This window comes from Haliaeetus leucocephalus, unplaced genomic scaffold (assembly GCF_000737465.1).
Source record: "Haliaeetus leucocephalus isolate CR32 unplaced genomic scaffold, Haliaeetus_leucocephalus-4.0 Scaffold173, whole genome shotgun sequence".
In the NCBI taxonomy this organism is placed as follows: Eukaryota; Metazoa; Chordata; class Aves; order Accipitriformes; family Accipitridae; genus Haliaeetus; species Haliaeetus leucocephalus.
Genome location: NW_010972609.1, coordinates 9,255,115 through 9,274,097, shown reverse-complemented (window position 1 = coordinate 9,274,097; position 18,983 = coordinate 9,255,115). Strand labels below are relative to the sequence as shown.

Sequence of the window (18,983 nt, the reverse complement as noted above, 5' to 3'; positions counted from 1 at the left end):
GGGCAGTCCAGTCCTTCAGATCATGGAGAGCAAAATCTGGGTACATACAGTAGAAAAGCAGCAAAGTAAATGCTGTCAATGAGGAGAGGAGAACCGGAAACCTAAAGGAGATGTCCAAGAAACACAGAAAGGTGTTTTATACAAAAGAGAAAGTGAGTACACACATGCAATCATACAACTGGAACAGGAAGGGCACAGAGAGCATATAATCTTGAAAGCACTCTGAAGTACTAAAACTTACATCTCTCATCTATTGTTACACTCAAAATTCTGCTTACCAGACACCTTAAACATACAGAAATAGCATCATCTCTTTGAGCATACTCTTTTTAACATGCCCCACTTGTGCATATTTGAAGACAGGCCAGCAAGACCGAGATGAAGAAGGGAGGAAATGCACTGACAACGTTTGAAATGCCAATGGGATGAGGATGAGCCTGAATTCAAGGATTCTCATGTATGATCCAACCTCAGGGTGGGGGAGGAAAGAACAGCAGCAAAACCTCTTACCATTACTACTGTTATCATCAACTAAAATAATCTCTTTGAGCAGGTGAGCAGGAGTCCGGTCAATGGCTGAATGAATGGATCGCAGAATCACAGAGAGAGCTTCATTGACAAATATGAATACAATGCTGACCTCAGGAAGCCTGTCAGGAAATGTAAGGTTTCTGCACCTGAAGAAAAAGGTAAAAAAAAAAAAGAACAAACAAACAAAACACCAAGATGTAAATTGTTGGAAGTCACAATGTCAACACAAATTGTTTCAGAGAAATCTATCCCCAGCCATAAGACTGATAAGAGAGCTTTTGTAGGCACAGATCAGAAGGTCCCCATACCTGCTTAGAGCACATATGGGCAAGAACCAAATGAATTATTATCTAAAAAAAGGAATCCCTGAAAACAATCTTGTGAATCTGCCTGTGCAACCAAGGCCTAGAGTGAGCTCACTTTTCCACCCGAGGCCCAAAACACTGCAAACCAGATGCAAACTCTTGTTTAAAGGCAGCTTCCAACAGCAGTTCACAATGCCTTTCTGGACAGCGCAGACAGGAATAAACAAGAGACTTAGCCCCTTACTTTTAAAAGCATCTGCTTAATAGCCACGTTAATTGTTTTTGCTACAGAATCTACCATCTATGTCAGTCAAAATCAGAGGTTTCTTTCTCAACTCAATAATAACACAGTAAAGATCCAGGTCCAAAGAACATCCTGCTACAAAAGCTAAGACAGACAGTGTAGCCAGAAAAACAGGTACAAGGATGGAAAACTTATTTGTAAGCTCAGTCAAGAGGTTTAATCAAAATGAGGAATACTCTCATAACCTGGTGGATTTTTCTTTGCTTTTTAAAAAAATATATATCTTAGCCACAATCCAATTTGCTTATGCAAACAGCAGTATGGAAGTGCTGCCCACAACTTTGAAGTTCCTTGGTGTTTTATTGTTTTTTTTCCTTCCTTCTTTTCAAAAACGATTCAGATTTTGTAATTTTATGAAGAATAGAAAAGAAGAAAAGAATAGAAAGCCTTTTTATGAATTTATATCTTTTAAACTGCCAGCAAAACTGTTGCTTTTCTAATAAAGCCACAAGTTAATTAAGTAAAAGTAATTAACTTTTCTCTGAAACTTTTAGTATTTTAATGCAATGTTTCTGAACAGCAATTCTACCTTTTTCTCAGATCTGAAACTATTTACTAGGATGAAATTAGGCCACAGGCTGACCCAGGCATCATTTCTAGATAGGCTCTGGAGATGGAAAAGATTGATGTTAATGCTCTTCTCTGCCGCCTGACAACATTGAAGTGGCTATCTTCTCTCAAGATGTCTAGATTCACTACATCCAGGGACTCCTGAAAGCTGTGGAAAGCATTACTAACAGCCAATGTTTAGCATACAGAAAGCATGGATGGATTCAGAGTTCTTAAACCATGCTTGAATATGACTCCTTAAATAAATTTGTTCTTCAGTTTGAAGAGAAAGCGTAGCATTTTTTTGGATTTTGTAATCTGTGTAGTCAATAAATACAGAGAAGTATCGCAAAAGCATTACTCTTCACATGCTGGTTGTTGCACAAAAATTAAGTTCAATCAAGATGATGAATTTATGTGTATGTTTTTAAAGCTTCTAAAAAGAGTCAGTGTACAGGACACATGACATCCCAAAACACTGAGATACATATAATATTCAAAAATTCAGCTGGTCAACCAATTTTCTCAATTCAGTCATTAGTTGAAATTGATAGAAATCACATTAAAGATGTTATTTAATATTTCAGATACTTTTCTCTCTGTGACCATGTGAAAGAATTATATAGACAAGTAAACCAAAACACAATCTTGAAAAAGTAATGACAACAGTTTTAGTCTTAAAAGGTGTACAATACATTGTTTTACAAGCTGGTTCATCTTTCAGAAACAAATAAGAAACCTGTTCACAAAGATCCACAGCTTTTTGTTCCATGGCATTCAATACAAGAGAGAAACAATTAAAATGGTGTTTGCATTTACCAATTCCCACTTGTAGCTTGATCTTTTGGCAGCGTAACAAATCAAAACTTACTTTCCAAGTCAGTTTGTATTTCTACTGGTGTGTTACTCCTGTATTTTCACTCGTAAGGGAGCTTTCAGCTTTAAGCATCAGACTGAAAAGTTTTCTTTGAAGCTTTCAGGAGGGCTGAAAGCATGTATTCTCATAAAGGCTTACATTTGGACATCTTCTATACCTGGCCTTTAAAAGCAGGTGCAGTCATGATTCTTACTGGTTTTGGGGAGTTTTGCTGGCAATGAAGATTTTCTAAGAAGGAACTATCAACAGATTCACAAAAGAAATCTAAATAATAATCTAAATATTGCATCTTTCAGCAGATTGATAAGTAACCTCTAAAGTACATAGCTGCTCAGAAGCACACATCCAAGACAGGAAAGGAGGAGCTTTCTCCATGAAGCACTATGGTCCCTCTGAATTAATCAGAGGCACAGGTACTTTCCTAGAGATAAGAACCTGAGTGGTTTTTATGCAAAAATAAAACACTACATCAAGAGGCAGAGGGAGGTGCCTTTTCTTCCAGAAGACAACTAGTGCAAGGCAGCACTGGTTTTCTCTCTTAGCCAGTAGTTCAGGAGTTAAAACCTTCAACCAGGACAGAAAGAGCATGAGTTCAATCTTCTCTGATCTCCCCAGAGAGGTACCTAACTACTTGCCAGCTCGGTGTGAGTATTTTCAGTCCCCCTTTTCAGAGTCATTTGTCATGGTTTAACCCCAGCCAGCAACTAAGCCCTACACAGCCGCTCGCTCACCTCCCTCACAGTGGGATGGGGCAATCAGAAGCGTAAAGGTGAGAAAACTTGTGGGCTGAGATAAAGACAGTTTAAGAGGTAAAGCAAAAGCCGTGCACGCAAGCAAAGCAAAACAAGGAATTCATTCACCACTTCCCATTGGCAGGCCGGTGTTCAGCCATCTCCAGGAAATCAGGACTCCATCACGCATAACGATTACTTGGGAAGATGAACGCCATCGCTCCAAATGTGTCCCTGCCCCCTTCTTTCTCCTTCCCCCAGCTTTACACACTGAGCATGATGTCATATGGTCTGGAATACCCCTTTGGCCAGTTTGGGTCAGCTGTCCTGGCTGTGTCCCCTCCCAACTTCTTGTGCCCCTCCAGCCTTCTTGCTGGCTGGGCATGAGAAGCTGAAAAATCCTTGACTTCAAACAATATTACTTAGCAACAACTGAAAACATCAGTGTGTTACCAACATTCTTCTCATACTGAACCCAAACTATAACACTATACCAGCTACTAGAAAGAAGATTAACTCTGTCCCAGCCAAAACCAGAACACATTCCACTTTCTGTGGAGCAATTAAATGTATGCTAAGTTGGAGCGATACCAAGTAAGCCTCTCTAGCCTCATGTGTAGGGTAAATTTCTTGGAGGAAGGACCTGTATTGTAGTACCCATTCCAATGGATGTTCATGCATTTTAAAACCCTGGGCTTCACTCTTCACAGCTATCTTCCAATCGTCTAGATTATAACACCACAGTAACTCTTGTGATCACTTTTTCTCTTTCCTTTGCAAGCTAATATTTATTGTTTTCATTTAAGAAGTGCTGCTTTGGCTAAAGGAATAAAGGCACCTTCACAGAGCCTGCAAATGAGGTGTCAGGGCTGGGAAGCAATACAGAATCACGGAATGGTTGAGGTTGGAATGAACCTCTGGAGGTCATCCTGTCCAATCCCCTGCTAAAGCAGCATCACCTAGAGCTGGCTGCCCAGGACCCTATCTGGACAGCTTTTGGGTCTCTCCAGGGATGGAGATTCCACAACCTCTCTGGGCAACCTGTGCCAGTGCTTGGTCACCGTCACAGTAAAAACTGTTTCCTGATATCCTGACAGATCCTCTTGTGTTTCAGTTTGTGTCCATTGCCTCTGGTCCTGTCACTGGCCACCACTGAAAAAAGCCTGGCTCCATCCTCTTTGCAGCCTACCTTCAGATATTTATACACATTGATGACATCCTCCCCGAGATTCCTCTTCTCTAGGCTAAACAGTCCCAACTCCATAGACACACATAAGGTTTCAAATCTTCTTAAGGAGAAAAGATAGTTCTCCACACCTGCCTCCTGTACCCTAGCGTAAGTATTGTAACCTCTGAAATCATTCATTAAAGAAAGGTCACCTTCCGTGGTGAACAATCTCTGCTTAAAAACACTGCCTAGATGACTGAGGAGGTAAAGCAGGCAAAAATTGACGTGGGCTCAGCACTGTCAAATCTGAGGCCAATCTTTGGCAAATGTGAATTTTAGGTGCCACCAGGGTTAAGTGGCATCTGAAAATAGGATTTTCAATGTGTACATTTCAGGCTCAAAGTGGCTGGGAGGTACCTATACTTAATGATCACACTACAGTTTTTAAACACTAACCCTCACAGTTTTCCAAAAGATGCTAAGACCATTACAGATTCAGCTCCTTGAAGAACAGACATGTTCATGCCACACTGTGTGTGTGCATGTGCATGCCATTCTGCATTGACAAAAAAAATTTCATATGCAATCTGGGTATTATATGGATGTCATCTCTTATACGCAAGTTAGATGTACAAATTTGCATGGGCATAATGAGAAATTACTAACAAAATTCTAGTCTCCTGTACACCTTTATAAAGCTAGCCCATTTCCGTTTGATGTAATAATTGATATTTCATCTGAGTTTTGAAAATTGGGCTTCCAACAGACTATGAGCTAGTTAACAGGCTTAAATATACTGAAATAATTTTCAGTGTTAGCCTGTAAAGAACCTACAAAGCCTGTTATTTTACTGATTCACTTGCAGCCAAAATGCATAGAGAAATAAAATTGTCCAGCAAAAAAAGCTACAGCCAATCCATCTTTTAGCTGTCTAGGTTAGGCATAGTAATATTTATCCTCAGCCATACAAATGTACAAAGAAGATAAAAATGAAACTCAATGGTAAGACATGTCACCTATCAGATAAAGAGTAACACAGTGATTTCGGAAAATATTTTAAATGGCAATGAAAATACACTGAAAATAGTTCAAAGAAGTTGCTGCCTTAATTTTTTTTTCTCGTCTGTCAATAAAGCTAAGGTTAAGATATATGTAAAATATACTTTTGTAAGACATTAGTGACAAACTATATTCCAAAAATGTTCCAGATGACAAAACCAGCCCCCAAAACACTGCTGTCTTACCACAAATCCATGTATAAACTGAAACGTTCAAACAAAATTTCTGCTTCTGACATGTCTTCCATCCATTTAAAAGAAATTATTTCTATTGGTTTTCATACCTGCATTCATTTACATATTTACAAATTAGATCACACTGGCCAAGATTTTCCATTCTTTGGCACCTTGTGCATACAAGAGCAAAGCGTTTAATGCTGTGAACGTCATTTGACTCCCTTTTTGCTCCACTGTACATTAAAAGATAAATACATACAATACAAGTGAATAGAATTAGGCTCCCATTGTGTCTAATTTCTTGAGTCTTTTCGAATGGATTCATTTTCACTGAGGGTACACTCCTAAATTGAGTTCATGTGTTCCTTCTTCACTTCAGACTCATTTATCATCTTTACTTCCACCTTGAATTCACTTCTTTTTCAATGTGTGTAGAGTTTTTAAAAAATGCATTTTCCTGCCTACACTGTTTTTTGTATCAGATGATGACAATAAAAATTACCTACTTTTTTTTATTTAAACAAATCAGAATGAAACCACAGACCTCATATCATGCACAAAATGCAGAGCAATTGTGCAGTTTCACAAGTATGTCTCTCTTCTTCTTTATGCCAAGTTTTACGAGGAATAAAACTCCAGAATTCTAGGAAAGAACAAAATAGCTACAGAGAAAGGGTGCGTGTATATGTGTATAAAACATGCTGAAGATGGAAAAAGGGAGGAAATTGCATGGATCAAAATCTTAGATCCATTAAGCCCTAAAAATTGAACAGTTGCATGGCAACCAGCAACGTTCAAGTTTCAATGACAGCTCTGCCTCCGACTCATCCAGGGGCCTTGGACAAGACCCCTAACCTGTCCCTCTGCAAAGTGAGGCTCTCGCTAACAAAACAAATCCATGAAGTATAGAGCGTATTTCAGTATTATGACTAAGTGATTTTTAAACATAAATTCTAAATATTATTTAGAATTACAATAATGAGTATCAGTCCAATGTAGCTAAAAAATTACCTCTAGCAACCTACTCTGCTAAATTACATTGGGCTAATAACACTAAAGTAACAGTTGCCATGGTTACCAGAAATTTAGAGAAATTCCTGGTGTTCTATTTCAAGCACAACTCTGGTAAATGGAGGACAGCATACATTACGAATCTTCTTTCAAATATTTGTCCACAAGAAAATTATATTTCTCTAGAATATATGCATTATGATAAGAATATTTAGTCAGTCACATTAAAGTTAGTTTAGAATAACTATGCAGTAAGAACAACAGAGCCAGAATGATTTCCTGTATTAATAACTTATCTCTGAGACCTTCTACAAATATGTATAAAAATTATGAAAAAGAATTATTTTCTGCAATTTTTGAGAACCTTTCACCAAGAGTTACACAGGTATCACAGCCAACAATGCCGACAGAACACTTTTTTTGTTTTAATCATTAAAGTATGTAATCTATTCCACGTTTTTTTTTAAAAACACAGGATACAATACAGTGTATTACTAAAACATTTGGGGTTAAAGTATTGTTTTAAGAACATATGTGGGAGGGAGCTTTAGTTTCAACTGAATAAGAATTTCTCAGAAGCACAAGCAGGAACAGAATCGTATTTTCTTCAATATCTGGTAACATTTTGTCATCAGCCAAAATGGCAAATGGAAGTTCAAGATGTATGGGAGAAAAAAAAAAAATCCCATTCTGGCATAAATGAAATAAATAGCACTAAAACTCTTGCAAAAGAACCGAGTCTTATAAGAATTCCAGCTCAACTATTTCTGTTTATAATTTCATTTTGTGATCATTCTTCGTTTTTCCTTTCGCTATTATAAGTGTTAACTGAACTATGCTAACAAGGCCAGCATTGAACAATACATAAAAAGGGCTTTTTTCCTCATCTCTGAGGATTACAATCTATTACTACAGAACTACAGCCAGTAAGACAGTACTTCTGCTGCAAATCTAGAAATCTTTGTGGTCATCATCTTCTATTACAATGGAGCAAAGGCAGGCATACAATTGCGTGAGGAATTTGAATACAGAGTTAGTTACCATGTAACTAAAAGTGAACATGGCTAACATTTTTTTTCTCACCTGGCACCAACCCCTAAAAACAAACAAAAAGTTTGTAATAAGGGAAGATTAGATAACAGGCAGGGAACTTGATAAATACGCAGATAAGTTCCAAGATTGTAACACAAGAGTGATTAGTTCTTGGTCTCCTAAGCATCTTACAGCATAGATTTAATTGTAACAGACTGATTCCCCACTTCTTTTAATAAAAGCTATTCATGTCGATAAAATTATACAATAAAGGTCCATTTTTTTCTTGGTACTTAAAAACAAGATCTTTCTCTGAATAAAGCAGTAATAACAGTAAGCTGGGAGTTGATTATCTCAATAAAACTCATTTTTGGATGAACATGAGAAGAATTCTGTACAGCTATTTGGCCAAAAGTTGTTAGCCTCTCACAGTATTATGCCAGGGATTATTTGGAGTATGTTTTAGTGCAAATGTAAGCCAAGTGAAAAACATTCACTAAAAAGAGACTGAGAAAATGAGAGAGAGAAAATGAGAGAGAGAGTGTGCAGATTACTGCACCACATCTTCTTTCATTTAAAGGAAACAATGGGGAAGATCAAAACCAACAAGTGTACATCATTATTAACTTAGGTTATTGTAGCATCTTGGAGATTGCATGCTGATTTGATATCACTGCTGGTGATATTAAATACATCTAGAGCAGCCATTTGAGGAGATACATTCAGACAGGACAAAATGAAGCACAAATCGGAATCACAGAGGGTGGCTACCCAGGCAGTACACACCACTGCTATGAGTCAGTTTGAAGGCAAGCAAAAGTGAGACAAGAAAAAGCAGAATCAAAGGTAGAGAGATGAGTACAAGGGAGTGGGAAATATGACAGAGTTAAACGTTAGGTATTTAACAAGAATGCTGAATAATTTGGTAATTTTAGGACTTCTGTCCCAAACAATACAATACGTAAAGTACTAGGCTTTTGTGCTCTTTTTAAAGGATTCCTTTGAAACATGAAATAGAACATACAATATTTATGCTATCTTTCATGACTAGAAACAAAAGAACTGGGTCAGAAATTAACATGGAGCCATATCCATCACCAACATAAGCCCAGTAAAACAGAACTATTTCACAGACACATGTGGAAGCAAACACTTAGGGAATGCAAGTCTGTAAGAGCTGGTTTTGGGGGAGAAGCAGAGCTAACATGCAAATGCCCAGCCTGAACCTCACAGTTTGAGATCACATGTTTTTCTTACATCAGTTTTAATAAAGGAAAAGTCTGATGTCTTGCACACTACATCCAGGACTGCATATACCACCATAACACTGATGGACATTTTGGACAGATGTACACACATAAACAGCTTTTGTCCTAAAACGCATCAATCTCCTCAACCAGCCAATGCTTAATTTTCCTCCCTTGTAGTCATATTCTCATTCAGTGATTTCCCACCTGCTCTGTTTGTGTCAACTTTATCACAAACCTAATTCTGCTGCTCTTCAAGGCTTCTACCATTGTCCCTTGCTGAACTGAGCCTCAAAGTAATACAATTTGGGACTGGTGAACTGTTTGAAACAAGAAGTACTTACAAAATGGACAAAGCCTTTCTCTGCACAGGAAACAGGACATCTCCTCTGCACTTGTCTAGATGCCAAACAGCACTGACTCAGCTAGGAAAAGGGCAAACCTGCTGCACACCAAATGTTATATCATACTATTTAGCAATCTCCAAAGAAGAAAAAACGTCTGAGCTTTAAATGCTTCTTTTCCCCCTCCACCTTTCCTGCCTTTGCTTCTTCATATAAATACTGTTTTTACCAATGCAAAAGAAGTTTGGCTGACTGCAGTTACACTGACTGAAAAAATTGCTTTATGCCTACTGGTCAGCTCCTTCATATCATACGGGCTATGCAGGAGCAAAACTCTGCAAAAATAGTTCCTCTGCTGGGGTCCTGCTGCATACCTCTTCTTTCACTACCCCTCGCTCTCTCATCACATAAGCAAAGAAGAATGTTCTCTCTCTTTCCCACATGTGCTTTGCCACACTGGATTGGGCAACAAAAATTTACAAGCCAACAAAGTAGAATCCTAAGTGCATCCACTCAAAAGGAGATTTGGTACACAGCTTTAGGATCCCTAAACAAACTCACTTTTAATAATGTATTTCTGTGTGAGCTTGTTCAACATTTCAATCACAACAAGCTTTGTGGGTACTTACTGCCTGCCCTACTTAAAGTAATGAGCACAACAGAATTATAACTAACACAGAAGTATTATCCTGTTCCTGCACACAGTAAGGGCAACATTGCCTTCCTCGATGCTTCCAAGTTCATTAGAGCCAGTAGTTATTTGTTAGTCTGCGATGTAGATATGTTATGGGCTAACAGATCCACATAAGGGTGGTAAACAGCAGAGCACCCCATTTCAGCAGCAGAAAATAAATGGAGGCCTTGGGAAAGACAGTATAAGCAATATTCCACAATACTGCTTGCACTATCTACTAAGTACTGCAAAACCAGAGCCTCCTTCAGGATGTGACGATTACTTCAGGAGGCTGGGATATCCAGGGGAGTTACTTATTACAGTCCGTATTGTAATAGATTATCTTGGACTGTGCTGGGGACTCCACTGTGCTAGCACAAATATTCACAGTGAAAAGTAACCCATTTCTGAATGTTTTATCACAGGACATGAGGCTTGTGGCTGTACAGAGGGCGAGAAACCACTCTGCAGTACCTAAAAACACAAGAAGGTCCCACTGCAAGGTGTGACGACTGCCACAGTCTGACCCAGCTGCAATCTGCTGGATGTTTCTGTCTGACTGATGGTCATTTTTTTCCAGAGAAGCCAGAGTCAGGGGCTTAGGCAGAGTGCACTGCCCTTACTACTAAATACGGTCTCCCACCTCTGCATCCCACCCACATTGGAGGACTGGGAAAGGTCAAATATTTGCTCTCTCCTCCACAAGTATCATGGCTCAGCAATCTCTAATTGTCCTCTGGTTTTCTCGTGGCATTAAATGTTGACAATATCAACCCTACAAAATCCTCTACGCTATAATACAGGGTTATTACATATGTGGAATAGCCTTTCGCACGGCAGAACCTTGCAAAGAAACACTGAGCTCCTCTGCAAAGTTGTTTTGACATGAATTCTCAGAGCACTGCAGGCAGAAAGAAGGTCAAGGCTGAGTCATACCAGTGTGATGTAAAAGGGGTACTAACGCTACACATTCTTGGCAGATCACTTAATTCTCCCAGTCTCAACTGGGGCCAACCATATATGAATTACATTAGACTTCAGTTATACATATATTTCTGTTGTCTTTCCAACTTCCTATACTTCATATGATAGGTTATGAATACAGATGATATGTCTGGGCTCAGCTGTGGTCTATCTATGTGAACTCCATTCTTTTAGCTACCTGCCCACAAGCCCTTGCTGGGATTCTAATGTCACGCTGACTCTTGCAGAACCACTGCTAAATGCAGGCTAATGAGCTTGGTTAGACCTAGGCTAACTCCGTCCAGAGCTATTGGGGTACCCCTGTCATGCCCGTGCTTTCACGCATTTCTAGTCAGAACAGGAATACCACAACTGACTAAGGTCTAGCAAAGTTGATTAACTCGGTCTCCACGCCATGTGCTGTGTACTCTCTTCAGACCAAGCTGTCCTTGGCTTTCATGCTACGCTGCTTGAGCCTAGTATCTGCCCATGGATAATTTAAACACATCTGTATAGACTCTGGAAGTGACTAATGCAACTGGCTTTAAAAACAGATGCTAAAAATCGGTTATTACAGTGGAAAACATAATCTTGCAGGGTAGACTTTTTTCCCACAATAGCCATGCGTGTGCTCTCACACAAATGAGAATATGCATATCAGGAGTGGGAATTCTTTTTTCAGCAACAAGACGTTCAGAATACCCTGTAGCTCTGTACTCCACAGGGTGCCATAGATACAGCAAACAGTTTACATACTACCTGACAACACACTTCATTTCCTTCCGTATCAGAATTTACTACATTTCAGTGTCAGATTACCTGCTTGCTCCTGGACAATAATAAAGGGGGTAGGGGGAAAATACCTTCCTGAGCTACCATTACTAAGCCATTATTTTGTATGCATGCGTCCATAAGCACATTGTAAAGTCTAACATGTTTCTGGCAGATAGTTAATTAAGGATCAAAAATTTCATAGAAATTAGGATCATGACTCATTTCTAACTGGAGTTTCTTTTAAAATCCCAACCATAATTTATTTCTTTCAGCTACAGTAACATTCATTTTCTCTGTCTTTTTCATTTTTAAAACCTATAGTTATAAAAAATTTAGATTGAAATCATTCAGGAGAGTAATTTCAAAAGAGATATAAGAACAGAAATGTTTCTATCATTGATGTCTTGTTAGTGACAGAAGATTTATTTTTCCTCTAAATTAGTTTACAATTTAAAAAAAAGATACTGTCCCTACAGACAGTGCTAAACTGATTTAACCAAAATACAAACATAATTGCATGGACTTTGATTTTCTTAAAGTCGTTATTTTAGCAAATCTACAACATAAATATTTCTAAAATGTAATATATAATAATTATAGCATAGATATATTTTAAATTGCTAAAGTGCTGACTGGGGTGGTGTTAATATCTTTTCATTAATATCAGACAACTTAATATACAGCAAAATGCACTGCTTACTGCTTTAGTTATTAAAACATTTGGTTCAAATAAGTAAGATTACATCTTCAATTCAGTAAGTACCCATCATGTTTACTTTGATAATTTTTTTTTTTTAATGAGCTGCAAAAAAGCAGTTTTCCCTCCACCCATTTCCCCATCCCCAGAGCTGCTGTTTGTTCAAAGGATCAGATGCATCACCAAGGCTGAAAAAAAGTTGAGCATTAACTGTCTGTGTGAATGGTCCTACCAGACCAGGCCTCAAATGCACTGAAGGGAAGGTTGTTCACTCCCTTGGTCCCATCCATCTCACCAAGCCATTGTGCAATAACAGTGGCCATATTAACCCCACCTGACATGCATGCTTCCTAGCAGAGAACAGTCCACTGAAGGAGGCTCCATGGGCTTTCAGCTGGTACACACTGCTTGATTAAATCGCATATTTCACCAATAGAGCTCAACAGTTTCACCTGCTTACCGATCTTTATCAGGCAGTTCTGGGCTTTCAAAAAGAGCAGTTCTTATTTTCGTCCTACCTTAGTCAGATACTGTGATAAATTTAACATTAAAAGGTTATTCTTTTAGCAATAAAACACTTGCTATCTAATGTAAATTGTAGGTGAGATTAAGGTTGCAAAGGATCTCAGGGAACTTTTAATGGATACTTAGTGGGATTTTAACAGGACTTAATTTGAGCACTCTGGTACTTCAGGAGACATTTGAAACATCTAACCTTCATATATTTGATAGAAATTACTCATTCTGGCCACTGTATGTAACCTACCTTCTACGTGATCAAACAACATAACACTTCCAGGTGAAAAAGAGCTAACAGACTCTATAATTCAGGATCTACAATGCTAGGTTGAACTACAGCACTCACCCATTAGGTCTAAGGTCAGGCAAGGGCCTGTCCAGTGGCAAGCGATCGCTCAGGTAAGCATTGTAGCCATAATACTGGAATTGTTTAAGTGCGATACGTCTATTTTCAGGACTGAGATCCTGGCCCCAGTGAGCAAAGAGAGATGAATCAGTGAACGCTTCAGCAGGATTTTCTTCCAGTTTTGGTGGAGCTTCTACAAAACACAAAGACAAAAAGAAGCAATTTTAGATTCTCATTCCAACAGGCTCTAGGGTACGTTACTTTAAAAAGCGTAACTTTAGGGAGAACACCACACAGAACAGCATGTGCTGCTGGCTTACAGTGGCCTGTAAGTCTGCACATAACATGCCCTCACATACCTCTTGTGGCAGTGTAACTATTAGCACCTAAGGCTCAAAATTTAATATTCAAAATACAATTAGTTAAAAACAATTCTTCTTCATCACAATCAGACTAAAGGCCGGGACCAATAAATCTAAATGAATTAAATTTCAAAAGGATTCTTATCAGACAATAAGAACGTTATTTTGTTTCAGCCTGAATTATCTTGCTAGAAAAAGATTAAAGTTTTGAAGGGGAAAAACAAAGCCAAAGGAAGAGAAGAGAGAGTCTGTACAGACCACAAAATGGCTGGCAAAGTTTGTGCGTAAAATAAGTTCTTTGAAACTACAGATTCAACAGAGAGAAAAAATTCCCTGCACTTGGCATCCATGTTTAAATAGCAAACCAGTTTCAGTCACTCAATAATTGTATGGTCCAGTTCACCAATCCAGCCTATCTAAATTTTTAGTCCATATTTAGGTGTGTGCAACGATGCTACTGGGATCATCACTTTGTAATACTTGTGTCATTATAAAATGCTTTTGTTCAACAAGGCCACACCTCTGGCTGCAATAACCAATAGACAAGATGGGAAATTATATTCCTACAACTTAATTTAAGAGCTCCAGGACAATAAAGTCACAGCATCTGTTCTCAATATTTAGTTGCTCAAGAAGTCTGTTCAAGGTGACTTGTAAGGCTTTCTGTAACAGCACCGTCTCACCCCTCCAACCATCCCTTCAGTCTTTATGAAGTTGACCACACAATCTAACCCAGAGAACCCCTTGCCTCTGTGAACACTTCATGATATACAATACACTAATGAAGAAAGATCAAATGCCTTACTTGATTGCAATTTGTCATCATAAACTAGAGCTTCACAAAGAAAAAATGTTTTCATTTTCTGGAAGTTCTAATTATTTATGAAGAGTCTCCACAGCCATTAACAACTAACCAACTAAATAAAAACTCTCATTTCTGATGAGCTGTACTTATAAACCATAACTGCTGGGTCACGCAAAGACTTAGAAAAATAAAAGTGAATCTTTCAAAAGTCCAATAGGCAGACACTTCAACTGTGTCCAAAGTCCCTTACAGAGCTGACAGCTGCCTTAAGGACACCTAAGGACAACAATTTATGTACTAGTAGAATATACCACCAGAATCCTGACTCCCAAAGAATGCCAGGAAGCACATTCTTTGATCTCTTACTAAAAAGAACCTGAAATGCAAAAACTTGAATTGAGAAGATTAAGTTGTTTGATTCATTCAAGATGTTTTTCTTTTTCCCCTGACAATACTGACAGGAAACTAATGACACTTGCTTCCCTGCATTACATTCCAACCTCTGTAAATATGTAACATTTCTTTACTTGATGAAGTACTGCCTCTCAGCCTGAATCCTAGAATTGGCTCCAGTTCTTCGAAGACTAAAAGACATACTAAACTCTCAGTCAAATGAGGAAACTACACTGACAGCCCCCACTACCACATGATAAATCTGACAGAGTGGAGCTTGTGAGTTCACATACAACTCTGCAATGGAAATTTAAAAAGTTTGATAAATTCAGATCATTTTAGAAGGTCCTAACTTGAGAAAGGCAGTATAGTTTTTAAATACCAGTCCAAAAATCACAGCAACGGGGAAAGTCCCAGGTATCTCTGTTTTTTGATAACTATGTGATCTCCACAAAAACAACTTGAATTTACACGAAGAATCTCACAAACTACCTTCACATCATAAGAGATATTTAGATTAGGTACAGTCCTGATCCTGGCCAGTAGAAATTAATGTTCCTTGGCACTTTTCAAGAACACGTACATTCACGCTAATCAAGAAAAACATGCAAGTATTTGTTCAACCTGTTGTATGTTACATTAACCTGGATTTCTCCAAATCAAGCACACTTTCCCTGAAGGTTTTAACTTTGATAATAATATTACACTTATGGCAGAAGACTGTAGGATCCACCCACATGCAGACAGCATGATGCGTGAAGACATCTGAATAAAAATAAGACTCGTGGTAAGAATATTGCATGCATATGCATTTCTAACTACGGGCAGTTCCAAGGATCATTTTCCATGGATGAAGAGCCATCCCAGAAACAACCGCCTTCACAAAATCACACTCACACAAGCATCTATTGAATTTTATCTAACGATCACGTGGGAGGGAGTATTTCCTAAAGTGGTCTATGAATCTCTTGCTGTTTTTTGATTGAAAAAGCACTCAAATCCAGGTTGCATCTGCAAGACTAATATTTTCCAGCAATGGATATCTGTGAATTTAGTTTACAAGCTCTAATAAACCACTTGTCAAATGCAGCCATTTTTTGTATACTAAGCAAACATGTTATTTCAATATGTTATTCTACAGGAAAAAAGCGTTATAGCAAGAGCTTTCAATTACAATTCCAATCAATGGAATTAAGCACGCATCTCTGATGGCAAAGTCTTTCTTCCCTTTATTTGGCTGAAAACCCTTGGGACTTCATTCAGCCAGTTTCTCACAAGAAATAAAAACAATTATTATAAGACTATCAACTGCCTTTCGACTAGTCAACAAGCATCATTTGATGCCTTAGTCTCTGTAAACAGATCTCGGCCTGAAGTCTCACAGCCACTTCTTCTTCTTCTTACCACTTGATTCTACAATCGCAGAATGATCATGGGAAGCTAAGGCTCAAAGGTGAACCAGTAAGTAGTACTGCCTGAAGCAATACAAAGGTAGGCACATTTATCTACTCAGTTATTACTAAAAAGGAAAGATTAGTTCCATTTTTCCTGTGGGAAGAAAGCTTACCATCCACAGCACATTGCTGCAAATATTAACATGGGGTCTTCTCTATATTCACTTTTCACACCATGCAAAGAGCATCAGTGTACACAGATTTGAGCCTGTAGTATTAACGCTTGGCAGACTGACACTTTGCCATTAAATCAATTGGTACTAGAGATAAATCGCACAGATGTCAGCTGGCTGTACACCCGGGTGGAAGAAGTCTCCTTCCAGAAGCCTGGCTGTTCATGGCATCAGCATGGGGTTGGTCACATACTGCTTACCTGACTCAAAAAACTCACAGCTTGTTTTCCAAAAGCATCTGTGTGTCTTTAGCTCATACTGTCTGGATCATGTTTACTAGTTATGCAATTAATATAAAATCTATTGCTTCATCTGATCTCACTGACCAGCCTCCAAGATGGAAATTCCTCTCCTCTTTCTGTTGCTCGTTATATAGAATAAGTCAGAGACACCAAATCAGAAGACACTGCTGAAATCCAGGTTGTACATGACATGAAACCAACTCTCTCCTAATAATAAAAGATATTTTTATTAGTAATTGAAGCTTGAACTTGAAGTTAACACTGCCCTTGTAACGAAACACACACACAGAGGTTTCAATAGCCTCTTCTAGTGTACTGGGTACAAACAGCAAGGTTTGGGTAGTGGAAGGACTGCAGGAGTGGCCTCTGTGGAAGAGGGTCAGGTGCTGCTCTGTCAGACATAGTCATTTCCCCAACAGACTCACTGCTGGCCAAAGCAGAGCCCATCAGCAAAACTGGTGGTGCTTCTGTGAAGAACTATTTAAGAAAGGGCAGAAAATGATGAGGAAAAGGGAACAAGTGTACAAGGGGGCAGCAAAGAGAACAACAGAGGAAACAAGGAAATGAGAGAAGGGCAACCAAGTTGGTGAGGGGCCTGGAGCACAAGTCTTTTGAGGAGCAGCTGAGGGAGCTGGGGCTGTTTAGTCTGGAGAAGAGGAGGCTGAGGGGAGACCTTATCGCTCTCTACAACTACCTGAAGGGGGGTTGTAGTGAGGTGGGTGTTGGTCTCTTCTCTCAGGTGGCTGGAGAAAGGACGAGAGGAAATGGCCCCAAGTTGCAGCAAGGGAGATTTAGGTTAGATATTAGGAAAAATTTCTTTACTGAGGGGGTTGTCAGACATTGGAATAGGCTGCCCAGGGAAGTGGCTGAGTCACCATCTCTGGAGGTGTTCACAAAGCGAGTAGACGGGGTACTCCATAACATGGTTTAGTGGGCATGGTTGATGGTTGGACTTGATGATCTTGAAGGTCTTTTCCAACTTAAATGATTCTACGATTCTAAGACCAAGGTCAGGAGAGTAGGAGGTGCTCCATGTTGTCTTCGTTTCCCAATACCCAAGCTAGTAATTAAATGTATGTGTTAATTGGTAATAAATCGAATACTTGCTTTCTTCAGAGGTTGTACAACCAAGCAGCAAACAAACAAACAATAAAATGTCTATCCCTTATTATTAGTAAGGAGCTGCAGACAAGCAATGTGTTAGAAGCAACAAGAAAAGACAAGACGGTCCCTATCCCATCAAAAGTTATGCATTTAGTTTTATTGATCTCAACTGGTGTAAGGTACCAGTGTATCCCTTTCCTTCCTCTCCCTTCCTTCATTTGTTATCTATTTATAACCTACACTTACTTTGTTAAGTTTTTCTCAATACACATTTGTCTCTGCCAGTTTTCATAAGGCAACTCATACAACTAGTACACAAAGAACAACATAATAAAAAAATCTGACCAGACAGTAAGGAATTCAAGAAGGGATTTTCTTGATTACCACAAAGCATATATATAGCATCATTTGATAACAGCAAATAATGGCACAGGAATCGTTCTGCCCACCATGAAAATGCAATTATTTCCAGGGTAGTACAGGACAACCACTTAATTTACAACAGCATTCTTAAGTCGTGAAAGGAAGGAAATGAAGACTATTGTATCCAACTGTAATTGTAGTAGTCTTCAAGCACCTCGGCAAAACATAATTATTTAATTACCATTGGCATAATGTAATTATTTAATTACATGGGGATATTTTCGAGCCAACAAATGCCTATCTTTTTCAGAACCACAAACAGCACCTCTAACAGCACTGATGCATTGGTTATGCAAAGGTTTAGCAGTAACCTTCCTTGAAAGACTGTCTTCAGTTTTGTCACCAGTATATTTTTTATGTTTGTTGTGATTTAAGCCCAGCCAGTAACAAAGCACCACGCAGCCGCTCGCTCACTCCCCACCCCACCCCAGCCACGGTGGGATGAGGAGAAAAATAAAGGCAGGTTCGTGGGTTGAGATAAGGACAGGGAGGGATCACTCACCACTTATGGTCACGGGCAACAGACAGGCTCAACTTGGGGAAGAAACAAAACCAATTTAGTTTACTACAAATCAAAACAAAACAAGGGTATTAGGAAGTAAACCCCAACCTCAGACCACCTTCCCCCCACCCCTCCCTCCTTCCCGGCTCAACCCCGCTCCCGGTTCTCTCTCCCTCCTCCCCACAGTGGCGCACGGGAACAGGGGATGGGGGGTGGGGG

At 39.0% G+C, this 18,983-nt stretch overlaps 1 protein-coding gene across 1 annotated transcript in view; it reads right to left on the bottom strand.

The window, feature by feature from the left end:
* Positions 1-18,983, bottom strand: part of GALNT18 (polypeptide N-acetylgalactosaminyltransferase 18) — a 250,860-nt gene that overhangs the window by 118,444 nt on the left and 113,433 nt on the right. The window contains exons 2-3 of the mRNA XM_010563916.1: positions 13,307-13,499; positions 511-677 (exon numbers count right to left, since the gene is read on the bottom strand). Of these exons, the coding sequence (XP_010562218.1) occupies positions 511-677; positions 13,307-13,499 (360 nt within the window). The remainder of the gene's footprint in view (positions 1-510; positions 678-13,306; positions 13,500-18,983) is intronic.